Raw genomic sequence first — 14,230 nt, forward strand, 5'->3', positions numbered from 1 at the left:
CCAAATTTTCACAGCGACACATTTCATCACCCATGCAGGTTAAAAATCTTGCCACCCGCCGTTTTCGAGTTGTGACCGTCTACCCGAAGGCCAAACAAGGCTAATCATTTAACCGCGAGTTTCATACTACATGCGGAGTTTATGGGTCTGTTTTGACGTCGTCAGTATCAAAATGGCGGATACTCTAACTTGAATCAGAGGAGAAAGAAGTTATCTGGCTTGTAAAACGTGCTTGTTGTTTCTATATCATTAACTGCGTGTGCTATATCACCTGCGTTTTTAGACACGTAGCTCGTATTCATAAGATTCATATAAACCGAAAAGCCCTTTGGTAGAGTCAGACCTCAAATATTGGAGCAGAATATTTGGTTGTTACGTGGAAGTTAGATGACAGTTGAGTATCTCTGCGGTATGCAACTTTGTAAACTCATATCTTTTAATCTAAGAAGAAAATTTAAAAACATAATTTACGTTTATTCTGCAAAAATATCTTCCTTTCTTTCTTCCTCTTTGCTTCTCTTTGTAGATTATAGTTTGGGAACAGTCAACTTTTCTTCAATATGTTTCAACCCTTATCTTCAATTGTCACTATCTGGTTTTTCACTATATATTGTTGTTTAAAATAAATATCACACAAATTGTACCAGATTACGGGGGCATTCTTGTTTGTGACTTAAAATCATTGTAAGAGTACAACAGTTATGTTTGAAACTTGCAACCAATGTAGAGTACAACAATTATGTTTGTACCTTGAAATAATTGTAGAGTACAACAGTTATGTTTGTAACTTGATATCGATGTAGAGTACAGGAATTATGTTTTTACCTTGAAATAATTGTAAGAGCAAAACAATTATGTATGTAACTTGATATCGATGTAGAGTACAACAATTATGTTTTTACCTTGAAATAATTGTAGAGTACAACAGTTATGTTTGTAACTTGATATCGATGTAGAGTACAGGAATTATGTTTTTACCTTGAAATAATTGTAAGAGCAAAACAATTATGTATGTAACTTGAAACCAATGTAGAGTACAACAATTATATTTGTAACTTGAGATAATTGTAAGGGTACACCAGTTATGTTTGTAACTTGAAACCAATGTAGAGTACAACAATTATGTTTGTTAATTGAAATCATTGTAATAGTAGGCTACAGCAATTTTGTTTGTTACTTGAAAAACATGTAGTATACAACAACTGCGTTTGTAACTTGAAATCAATGTAGAGTACATCAATTATGTTTGTAGCCTGATATCAATGTAGAGAAGAACAATTATGTTTGTAGCTTGATATCAATGTAGAGAAAACAATTATGTTTGTAACTTGAAATCCATGTAGAGTAGAACAATTATTTTGTAACTTGATATCAATGTAGAGAAGAACAATTATGTTTGTAGCTTGATATCAATGTAGAGGAGAACAATTATTTTGTAACTTGATACCATTGTAGAGAAGAATAATTATGCTGTAACTTGAAGTCAATGTAGAGTACAGCAATTATATTTGTAACTTGAGATAATTGTAAGAGTACAACAATTATGTTTGTAACTTGATATCAGTGAAAAGTGCAACTATTATGTTTATAACTTGATATCATTGTAAGAGTACAACAGTTATGTTTGTAACTTGATACCAATGTAGAGTGCAATAATTATGTTTGTAAATTGAAATCATTGTAATACTAGAACAATTAGTTTGTTACCTGATATCAATATAGAGAAGAACAGTTATGCTTTAATTTGAAGTCAATGTAGAGTACAGCAATTATGTTTGTAACTTGAGAACATTGTAAGAGTACAACAATTATGTTTGTAACTTGATATCAATGTATAGTATAACTAGTATGTTTGTAACTTGATATCATTGTAAGAATACAACAGTTATGGTTGTAACTTGATACCAATGTATAGTACAACAATTATGTTTGTAAATTGAAATCATTGTATTACTAGAACAATTATGTTTGTAACTTTATATCAATTTAGAGAAGAACATTTATGCTGTAACTTGAAGTCAATGTGGAGTACAACAATTATGTTTGTAACTTGATATCAATGTAGAGTACAACTATTATGTTTATAACTTGATATCATTGTAAGAGTACAACAGTTATGTTTGTAACTTGACATCGATGTAAAGTACAGCTATTTTGTTTATAACTTGATATCATTGTAAGAGTACAACAGTTATGTTTGTAACTTGATATCATTGTAGAGTACAACAATTATGTTTGTAAATTGAAATCGTTGTTATACTAGAACAATTATGTTTGAAACTTGATATCATTGTAGAGAAGAACAATTATGCTGTAACTTGATACCAATGTAGAGTGCAACAATTATATTTGTAAATTGAAAGCAATGTAGAAGTACAAAATTTATGTTTGTAACTTTAAACCAATATAGATTTTTAATTAGTTTCATATCACGATATTTTAATGTTAACAAAACACACACAAATGTGTACCTGATTTCGGGGGACCCTTCTTAGTAACTTGAAATCATTTTAAGAGTGCAACAATTAAGTTTGTAGTTTGATATTAGTTTAGTCTTAGATAAGCAATGCTATCACTTGTGCGCGGAGTCCAGAAAGAGATGTGAAAGTCAAGTAAAGCTCAGTTTTAGTGAAAACAAAATACAAAATCTACATGAATGAAAAAACATATCGTAGCTGTCTAGATTGATCTTGTACTCGTAAATGATTCCCAATGCACAATCTCATAGTATGCTAACACAGTGATTAATACATTGAAAGATTCACCAAGCGGTATAGCTGACCATAATGTTATTGTGGCACCTTCAGTATTGACCCAATAGCATCTAGCTTCAAATCGAAACTAACTTATCTTTTTGAATGGTGAAGTCAGCTAACATCCAACCGGTATACAATTCAAACTTATTTCATTGGGTAATCCGCCCCATTTGACAGGTCTGCGGTATGGCAACCTGCTATATTAAACACAAATGTAAAAGGCGCGGCTCAGTCAACGCCGGTACCACTTACTGCCATCAGCCCTTTAATAGCAGGAAGTATGTCCATAAAACTAGCGTGAACAGTGCCCACGTGACCTTTAAATGCAACGTTAACATAAATTTGGCTACCTTCAGCAGTACTCACCATACAATTGCAGCCTGTGGTCACTGCATGAAAGCAGCTCGTGTCAACATAAGCTTATAACACCACGTTAAACAGTTTATCCTACACTGAACGGCCACAGCGAGACGCACAAATACACATCTAACACACACAACTACATGCACACCTATACCACAACTTGAAAGTGACGTCTTCTTGTAATGATGTAAGAATACTAACTTTAACAAAATAGTAAAAGTAATACTGACATACCGTTACAAAAGTTATGTTAAGATGAACGTAGTGTTATGACAGGTAACACTCATATTAATCCGACATTACTTGTTCAGACTAAAAAGGGCCTTCATGGGAATCCCCAATAGCCCGACGCCCTATCGTTACTTTCAAGCAACTTTCAAGTACAGCTCTGACAGCACCGAAGATTTAATAACGAGACGGGCATACTGTATAATATGAATAACTGTCTAGTACTTATCGTCCTCATGACCTTATTCATTCCAGGCAATTCACATGCCACTATACAATGCGTCTGTGCTGTAATATTAATAAAATTAACAATATAATTGTTATCATAATATACCATTGCAACATGTAATACTATATGCAACAATATTATTGTGGATGCTTTATTGATATTATGATACAATATTATTGTATGATACTATGTGAATCGGGTGTTCAGTCTTATTAACTTTCCAAGGAATGAAACGTCTTGGTCCAGGACAGACTTAACGTACGACATTGCTTGTGATACCATTTCACCTATGCGTTCTCTTACCTATGCATTCGCTTAACTATGCGTTCTCTTACCTGTGCGTTACAGCAGCGTATCCTTAGTATCTTTGTCTCATATTAGTCATTCTCTAGTAAATACTCTAAGTCTCATATTAGTCATTCTCTAGTAAATACTCTAAGTCTCATATTAGTCATTCTCTAGTAAATACTCTAAGTCTCATCTTAGTCATTCTCTAGTAAATACTCTAAGTCTCATATTAGTCATTCTCTAGTAAATACTCTAAGTCTCATCTTAGTCATTCTCTAGTAAATACTCTAAGTCTCATATTAGTCATTCTCTAGTAAATACTCTAAGTCTCATCTTAGTCATTCTCTAGTAAATACTCTAAGTCTCATATTAGTCATTCTCTAGTAAATACTCTAAGTCTCATATTAGTCATTCTCTAGTAAATACTCTAAGTCTCATATTAGACATTCTCAAAATAGATTCTGTTCTCTATATAGTTTGAACCTATTAAGCTACAAGAAGAAAATGAGGTGAAACTCACCAGTTGGAAGTACTAGTTTCTTTGCAGCGCTTAGAGCGCATGAAAAAGATACGAAAACGAGAAAAACTGCGATGAGGGATGTGCAGCGTGCCATGATGATGCCTAAACTTGTCCGTTGCATTTTCAACTGGAAATCTTTAATGTGCCTGCAATGTGGCTTTCATGCAAATTTATCCAATGCTTGTTACCACATGAAGAAATATTTCCGTTAAAAAGACACAACAAGAACCAGTATCTCCAAAAAGCAGTACAGAAAAGAATTCCGTAATTTCTTCCTTGCTTTCGTTCCTGTTTGGAATAGCACTTTCTTCTTCCCTCGGCTGGTATAAGGAAGGCCTCAATCCACGGTGCAGTGCACTCGCTGACGCGCTGCAACTACCAATCCACCACACACCAATTCTTTTACCCCTTCCAGCAGTCACTTGCCGACCACGAACACTGACTACTGCAAGTGGCAATTCCAAACTGAAGCGCCTATTGCCGGTTGATGGGAAGGCCGATGGGATAACTCGTTTTGCGGTGTAGCGACGGCAATGCCGGGGGCCAGACGTATAAATATTTAAAGTACCACCACACTCCTGTACCACGATAGGCTTGATTATCCTCATGCTAACTCGCAGGAGACAGCTCAGCAATAATACGCGACGTTGCGGGATGTAACTAATGGATTTTACCATATTTACCCGAGGGGAGTTAAAACAAATTTGTCCAATCGTTCTCAAAAGTGTTGAAGAGATTTAACTAGAGTCCTACCTAGGGGAAAAAGTCTATTCACTTACTCACATGGGCGAATGAGAGGTGAAGATGCTGATGATATGTGTCTTTTCATGTCACTCACATGGATTCATAATTATTTAGAAATAGTTATCATTTGAATATAACCGAAATGTGAGTGAGTTTGAAGTACTTGTATCATGTGGTCTTCACGCCCCAGTGCTAGATCTATAGTGAAAGTCTTCTTGCATGGTTTACCATCTTACATCATGGTGGAAACATTGAAAAAAGGTCATCAGCATTATCTCCAAAATGCTAGAAAGAATCAAATAAAAACTTGTCTCTGATTTTCAAACTTGAATAGGTCCCTAACCGAGGTCCCACACCGAGACATTGCTTGATTTACTACTCCAGAATGCCGGGAAATAATCAGAATGATGAGAAGGACAAGGCAAGTATTATAAACATCCTAACATTTTACGGAATAAAACTCATAAGCTGTATATTTCAATACAGAATCTAGCATCGTTTAACATCTAGTTATGGGCAACGAGTTTCTGAACAAATCGACAGCAATTTGAATCCCTATGTTTTGACGATGAGACAGAAGTATCTATAGGCTTACTATACATGTACGTCTATCAGTACATAAAGGTTTCAACTGTGTATATATATCAACAACCCTACAACTAAAATGGAATGATCCGTCTACTCGTTGGTCTTGCTTCGTTAGATTATTGAGGCAGAAGTTTTCTGCTTCCGCCATCACTTCCTATATTGGTCTATGGATGACAACGAAGTGATAAACTGTGTTTTCCGCAGGAGAGTGAACATGCTATCGTTTGGTATTAGCTATTCCAGGTCTATAATCGGTATAAGGTGTTCGTAGTCAATGACCTACAGTGAAAGACCACATCCTCTTTGAAAGGTTCTAATCAAATCCTCATGCTCTTAATACTGCATCTTATCACTGAGGACTTTTAAGCAGGCCACATCCTTGTTACTTGCATAAGTAGGTTAAATGAGTCAAGCAGTGCTATAACCTGTCTTTTTGTTTCGATGTAGACGTTATTTTCTTTCTGTTTTTCATTTTTCTGTCTATTACGTTTCTTTCTTGATTAATTGAATTAAGTTAATTTATCATTTTGCTATATCATGTTGCATTTATAAGGCGAAACCGTATTTCCATAATTGGAATATATCAATCTTTATTTTGGCACAATTCTGTAGAACACAGGGAGAGACAGCATGTGTCGAGGGCGCCAGTCAACATCTAAAGGATTGGTACCAATCTTCCGTACTGTTTGAAGGAAGAACACATCATGACAAACAGATACGGTAAACAGTATACAATGCAGAGAAGAAGAAGGAAACATTATGTGTATAGAAATATAATATGTTACTTCAATCAACGACACCACCGTGAGTGTCGAATGAAATATAACTTAATTACATTAATTGTTGGAATTTAAACCGCAAGCATCAACCATCATCTTTTGCTTACATGACAGAGATCCGTATGTTGAACAGCTCCCACAAATACAAGGGCGGCGGAAGCACTTTTAATCTGGGGGGGGGGGGGCAAAGACGTCGAAGGGCACTTTGCAGAAATTCGATTGGACTGATGCAGCCTCATAGTTAGTACCCTTTATAACTCTTATTGTATTATCTTATATGCGTATACACATCACTCCATCAACGCCCCCCCCCCCTCAGTGGCGGAGCTAGGGGTAATCGTCAGGGGGATAGACTGGTCTGTAGGCCGGGGGCACTTTCGACACTATCTAAGCGGAGCGCCACCACAGGTTGGCGCGGAGCGTACAGAAATTTTTTGAGTAAAGATACTCCCTAGATCGCCGGAAACGACCCTTTCCGGGCCTTGCTAATTTGCAGATAAACGAAGAATAAATAGATGTCATCGCCATTTTGTCAGAAAATTACACCAACAAAATGTGACAAATGTCAATGGGTATTTGAGAGCGCAATAAAATAGTCAATAATCGCGAATAAGTAAAAAGTGGTCAAAAGCTGAAAATGGCGCCAGCAGTCATTTTGAGTCCGTCAGGGGGGGGGGATCCGCCCCCTCTGACTGTATGAACGCTCCGCCACTGCCCCCCCCCCCCAAGGAAAAAATGCATACTAGCACTGCAATATCCAATGTGCAAATTGGAAACAAGGAACAAGTTTTCTTTCGAGACAAAATGAGGTGAAATCATTATAAAGTCCAAGTCCATACACACGCGATCGATACATGCATGAAAGCAAATGAAATATGTCAAAATACGAAAGGATGGGGTAGGTTATGGGATATTAAAACTAAACTCATTATTCATAGTAGGCTATAAATGGTTTCTGCTTATTACAAAGTCACAATGTAATATAGCAATGTATTTTTGGAAATGTATTAGGATTTTTTTGACAAATTGAATATGCATAATGGCACTCACCAGAATGTTAGAAGCCTTGTGGTAGTAAACATTTGAGTTTGACCCACAGAAATTCATTAATACTTCTAAATTAGGATTAGATCTCTTACTGAAATATCGCTGACCTAATAAGGTGATCAAGAGTACAATTTTTTATGTAGAAAAAGGGCACATTTTTATCCTGAGGAAAAGTGGGGGGCACGTGCCCCCTGTGCCCCCCCCCCCCGGTTCCGCCGCCCTTGCACAAATATCTTGTTTCGTTGGAAAATATTCAAGTTTTAAGAGTCATGTCTGAGAGCTGTTATTTTGTTTAATCGGTAATGACATAGTGTTACTATCATATGAAACATCGTACTGTGTCCTTGTTATCTTCTCAAAATGATATGTAGAATGTTACCAGTGTTGATGCTGAAAGCTATCCTTGGGTTGTGTAAAGAAATTCACTATTTTAGCTTCATATGAGCATTACTCATCTCCATAACAGAAATAAACATTGTAAATAAATCAACTTGAAGAAAAGTATACAAAATGTCCAAAAACGTTCAAGTGGCTCGATGATGTAACAGTTAGACTTGATCAAGTCTCCAGCCAACATTAAATCTGTAATATCTCCCAACCGGGGACCTTATGATTGGAAGGCACCGGCGTTAACCACTGAGCTAACACTCCACGATCTGTAATATCTCCCAAAGGGAATAAGCTTTTTCTTACGTGTTTGTGGTTCATTAGCAGATATCTCTATCACATAGATTAATAATGTTGGTTTGGTCTCTGTCTCCTTAACGAACCGAGCCACAATTAAGAACACTCGATCATTCATTCTTTCCTATTATTTTGTATCAGTCTACAGTAAGTATTGTTCAGTTTTATATTATCTTATATGGTTAAGGCAGTGGACTTGTGATCTAAGGATTACAGGTTCGAGCCCTGGCCAGATCATTGCGTTGTGTCCTTGGGCAAGGCACTTTATCTCCATTGCCTCTCTTCACCCAGGTGTATAAATGGGGACTTGCGAGGTGACTTGTAAATATAGTTGCGTGCGCCGGTTTGTGGCTGCACCCTATGGGAAGTCCCCCAGGGTACACGTGGCTGTGGTGCACTGTTGTGCCCCAGGAGAGGTTGTTTGAATTGTGCACACTTTGGTGTGTAGGTGTGACAAGTTACCAATGACCAGGGTTAATTGTAAAGCGCATAGAACTTGTGGATTATGCGCTATATAAATAACGGCGTAATAATAATAATAATGTAATTAAATTGATTTTATTTATTGATACAGCCTTTGATAGTAAATCATTAAATGTTATAGACAAGATTATAAATGTTGTTTTACGAGGCTTTACATGAGTGTTTAATGTGAGGTAAGCTCAAGCACCGTACTCTCATATGATATGATCATGCGGTTACTATCCTGTTGTTAGAATTCACACTGGTGCTGAGAATGCAGAGGGTCACATTGGTATAAATATCACCTCCCACTCCCCAAAGATTAAAGAAAAGACATGATAATGGGAAACAAAATAACATAACAGATTTTATTGATAACTTATTCCGAATCGTATCCCGTGAAAATTGTCAATTATGAGCCTAGCTAACGTTGTGTATGCTAATGCATAATGTTACTTGCCACACATACACAATCCTTAGAAGTAACATACTCATTTGTCCTTGACGTCCGTGAGGCAGATACTACACGCATGGCTGCTTCTTGATCATGCAGACGGAAGATAAGCTAAAAGAGGAAGTTGTTTCCACTAATACATTAAAAAGTAGGTAAACAACCGCACTTACCCCTCGTCTAGGTACAGAAAGTAGCAAGAAAGTGTATACCAATGATGTCGATCGGGCTTACACTTTATGATTAGTTCCCAACAGACTTTATCGCACAAATGTGGCCAAGTTTGACTTACATTGACCAGACGTGACCTTGACTGTGACAGTTTAATTAATGAGATATATTCATTGAAAGTGTTACTTTGTAGATATGAGCGTGTCGGTCATTTCTCATGTTGGCATGCTTATAATGACCAAATTTGTGTTTAGTTTCATAACCTTTGACCTCCGACATAAGCAACGAAGGCACTAAATCCATGTACACACCAGTTGTATATATCGTGCCACTTCACCCCCCCCCCCCCCCTACCTCTGGAGTCCAAACGGGGCAAACTCGGGGAGTCATTTCCGGGAGCCCCCATTTTTTCGGGAGCCCCCGTTTTTCGGGGGGTCTTTTCGGGAGCCCCCGTTTTTTTTTTTATTCTTATCATTATTTTTTTAAATTATTATTTTTTTTTAACGCGGGGCACCCTCCGATGCGGTGGATGCGATGAGCACAAAATGAGTGCCTCGGAGATCAAAAGAGCCCACCCTGAGCAAACTGACTCAAGGAGGAGTGGACAAGGAGGGGTAGACAATTTGGGTAGACAAGGATGGGTTGATAAGGAGGGGTGTACAAGAAGGGTGGAAAATGAGGGTGCATAAGAATGGATGGACAAGGAGGGTGTACACAGAACGGTGGGCAAAGAGGGTTGGACAAGATGGGGTGGACAATGTGCAAGGAGCAGTGAACAAGGAGGTGTGGACAAGAAGGGTGGACAATGTAGGAGGATAAGGAGGGGTGGACAAGGAGAGGTAGACAAGGAAGGGTGTAAAAGGAGGGTGAAAAGGGAGGGTGAAAAGGGAGGGTGGACAAGTAGGGGTGTACAAGGAACGGTGGGCAAAGAAGGTTGGACAAGATGGGTGGACAATGGGGTCTGCAAGGAGAATGGACAACGAGGGTGGACAAGAATGGATGGACAAGGAGGGGTGTACAAGGAACGTTGGGCATGGAAGGTTGGACAAGATGGGTGGGTGTGCAAGGAGCGGTGGACAAGGAGGGGTAGACTTGGAGGGATGGACAATGTGGGAGGATAAGTAGGGGTGGACAAGGAGAGGTAGACAAGGAAGGGTGTAGCATAAGGGTTGACAAGGAGTGTGGACAAGGATGAATGGACAAGGAGGGGTGGACAAGGAGAGTGGACAGGGTGGGGTGGACAATGTGGGAGGATTATTAGGGTCGGCAAGGAGGGGTGGACAAGGAGGGTGGACAAGGAGGGGTGGACAATGTGGGAGGATATGGAGGGTGGACAAGGATAGTTGGACAAGGACGGATGTACAAGAAGGGGTGGACAAGGAGGGGTGGACAAGGAGGGTGGACAAGGAGGATGGACAAGACGCGGTGGACTAGTAGGAGTGGACAAGGTGGCAAGGAATATGAGAGTTTGATACATCACATAAGAGTGTGTGGCCTAGGAAGGTAGTGGTGTGTCATAGATGGATAATCGTCCGGTCATTCCTATGTGAAAATTGAACAGGTTCTTCCGATTCTTGAAACCCCACTTAGTTAAACCAAGAGAAGGCATGTTCATTAGGAAAACATACCTTACCACAAGATTTAGAATCATTAGAAAATGATTCGAGATTAATGACTTTTAAAGTTTCTAAGCTTCGCGTATTGATTTAATTTCTCCGTGCATGTTTCTCTCAGAGAGCTTTAAACCATTTGACACTTGTTTCCGTTACTTGGCAGCTGGGAGGCGAATGCATGCGATTGCTTTATCCACAACATCGTATCAAACAGAACTGTTTTTCTTTTCCGATTCCCGGATTCTCAAATGTGATCAAAAGCACGCAACATCGATCAAACTTACGAAGCTAATATTAGCTAGCGCACTTTTGCACTTTTGCAGATTTCCCCAAGGTTTTCTAAACATATTCACAACCAGCCAACGAAGTGGAAGGCGTGTTTATGCATTAAAGTATCAATTAGTATGAACTTGTCTAATAGCACATAGGTTTTACGGTGGAATTATGCATTGGTTATAGTTCTGAAGCTTTTCAATGCAACAAGATCTTGTGATATTCAAAGAGAATTGAAAACGAACAAAGCTGATGACTCTTTTGAAGAATTTAACTGCATTCTTATCAAGGCTTATCAAGGAGTGTTTTCGCATGTTTCAGTAACTTTAGCTCTAAAACTACAAGTATATTAATATTCTATGAATGCTGAATTATATGATTTCTCCCAAATAAAGAATCGCATTAACAATTTATATAGTTGAGGACAGTAAATAGAACCCCATATATAGTGCCCATAAGAATGCTTGAAAGTAACATTATGGTCACCCAACAAGTAGTATCGGGGCCTCGAAGAGCTCACGATTTGTTAAATAATTGGGTTCATTCTCCTTCTCCTTCATTGCAGCGAATGGCCAAGGTGTATTTGATCCCGTTATAGGTGTAGCTTTTACCCTTAGTGAAGACTTCTGCAAGGCTCTACAGAAACCACATTTGTATTTAGTGACCAAGTTAATGATGAGATTTTATATTGTGTGCTAGATATAGTACTTTAAGGGAACTGCTTACAGTGATCTAGCTTAGTAAGTAAAAGGTATGCGTTCTTTTATTTACTTGCGTAGGCTTACACACCCTAGTCTTCGGTCAAGACTGAAAACAACGAAGGAATATGTCTGGTAAAATAGAACAAATTCCCAACAGTTTCACATAAGCCATCAGAACGGAAACATTTACAATCATTTCTCTTCCGGTATGACTTAGCATGCGCTCTAGTATAACCCGATTTACGGTTGTATGAAAATGTCATGTTTTCTATAGCGTATTACCGAACCTACTCTAAAAATAATGTATTTTTAATTGATTTATTTCATTGATTGAGTTGGTAAAAAGCTGACAGAATGTTTTTGTTAATATGCTAATGTATCATATATACGAGTTGATAAGATACGAATTTACATTGTATATGGTATCTCAAACCTGCGGTAGTGCTAAATATTGGGTGCACCATACCATGAAAGGGATTATGCAGTTACCTATGATCTTATTTAAATCAAAGAACAAGCAGTGAAGTTTTGCATAAACTTCGAAAGTTTGCAAAATAAGGATTGAAGAAGTTCTTTGTATTACAAAATGTTGTTTGTATTATACTGCAACAGTATATAATGCACTATTCATGCAAATGGTAGTTATCACATATAAATATCGCTGAGCTAGGTTGAGGGTATAAAATTACCAAATATAAATATATCTTAGCTAGATTGAGGGTTACCCAATTATCAAACATAGATCCTTTAGCTAGACCGAGGGTATCCAATTACCACACATAGATCTCTTAGCCAGATTGAGGGGTATCCAATTACCACACATAGATCTCTTAGCCAGATTGAGGGGTATCCAATTACCAAACATAGATCTCCTAGCTACATTGAGGGGTATCCGATTACCACACATAGATCTCCTAGCTAGATTGAGGGGTATCCAATTACCAAACATAGATCTCTTAGCCAGATTGAGGGGTATCCAATTACCACACATAGATCTCTTAGCTAGATTGAGGGGTATCCAATTACCACACATAGATCTCCTAGCGAGATTAAGGGGTATCTAATTACCAAACATAGATCTCTTAGCTACATTGAGGGGTATCCGATTACCACACATCGATCTCCTAGCCAGATTGAGGGGTATCCAATTACCACACATAGATCTCTTAGCTAGATTGAGGGGTATCTAATTACCAAACATAGATCTCTTAGCTACATTGAGGGGTATCCGATTACCACACATCGATCTCCTAGCTAGATTGAGGGGTATCCAATTACCACACATAGATCTCTTAGCTAGATTGAGGGGTATCCAATTACCAAACATAGATCTCCTAGCTAGATTGAGGGGTATCCGATTACCACACATAGATCTCTTAGCCAGATTGAGGGGTATCCGATTACCACACATCGATCTCCTAGCCAGATTGAGGGGTATCCAATTACCACACATAGATCTCTTAGCTAGATTGAGGGGTATCTAATTACCAAACATAGATCTCTCAGCTACATTGAGGGGTATCCGATTACCACACATAGATCTCTTAGCCAGATTGAGGGGTATCCAATTACCACACATAGATCTCTTAGCCAGATTGAGGGGTATCCAATTACCACACATAGATCTCTTAGCTAGATTGAGGGGTATCTAATTACCAAACATAGATCTCTTAGCTAGATTGAGGGGTATCCAATTACCACACATAGATCTCTTAGCCAGATTGAGGGGTATCCAATTACCAAACATAGATCTCTTAGCCAGATTGAGGGGTATCCAATTACCACACATAGATCTCTTAGCTAGATTGAGGGGTATCCAATTACCACACATAGATCTCTTAGCCAGATTGAGGGGTATCCAATTACCACACATAGATCTCTTAGCCAGATTGAGGGGTATCCGATTACCACACATAGATCTCTTAGCTAGATTGAGGGGTATCTAATTACCAAACATAGATCTCTTAGCTATATTGAGGGGTATCCAATTACCACACATAGATCTCTTAGCTAGATTGAAGGGTATCTAATTACCAAACATAGATCTCTTAGCTAGATTGAGGGGTATCCAATTACCACACATAGATCTCTTAGCTAGATTGAGGGGTATCCAATTACCAAACATAGATCTCTTAGCCAGATTGAGGGGTATCCAATTACCACACATAGATCTCTTAGCCAGATTGAGGGGTATCCAATTACCACACATAGATCTCTTAGCCAGATTGAGGGGTATCCGATTACCACACATCGATCTCTTAGCTAGATTGAGGGGTATCCAATTACCACACATAGATCTCCTAGCCAGATTGAGGGGTATCAAATTACCACAT

General features: G+C 38.3%; 1 protein-coding gene across 2 annotated transcripts in view; it reads right to left on the minus strand.

The window, feature by feature from the left end:
- LOC139964225 (uncharacterized) overlaps positions 1 to 4,954 on the minus strand; it is a 184,854-nt gene extending 179,900 nt beyond the window's left edge. For both annotated transcript variants that reach the window (XM_071965669.1, XM_071965668.1), the window contains exon 1: positions 4,385 to 4,954. In XM_071965669.1, the coding sequence (XP_071821770.1) occupies positions 4,385 to 4,505 (121 nt within the window). In that variant the 5' untranslated portion in view covers positions 4,506 to 4,954. The remainder of the gene's footprint in view (positions 1 to 4,384) is intronic.
- Positions 4,955 to 14,230: the final 9,276 nt, after the last annotated feature.

The sequence above is a fragment of the Apostichopus japonicus genome, chromosome 22, assembly GCF_037975245.1.
Source record: "Apostichopus japonicus isolate 1M-3 chromosome 22, ASM3797524v1, whole genome shotgun sequence".
Classification (NCBI taxonomy): Eukaryota; Metazoa; Echinodermata; class Holothuroidea; order Aspidochirotida; family Stichopodidae; genus Apostichopus; species Apostichopus japonicus.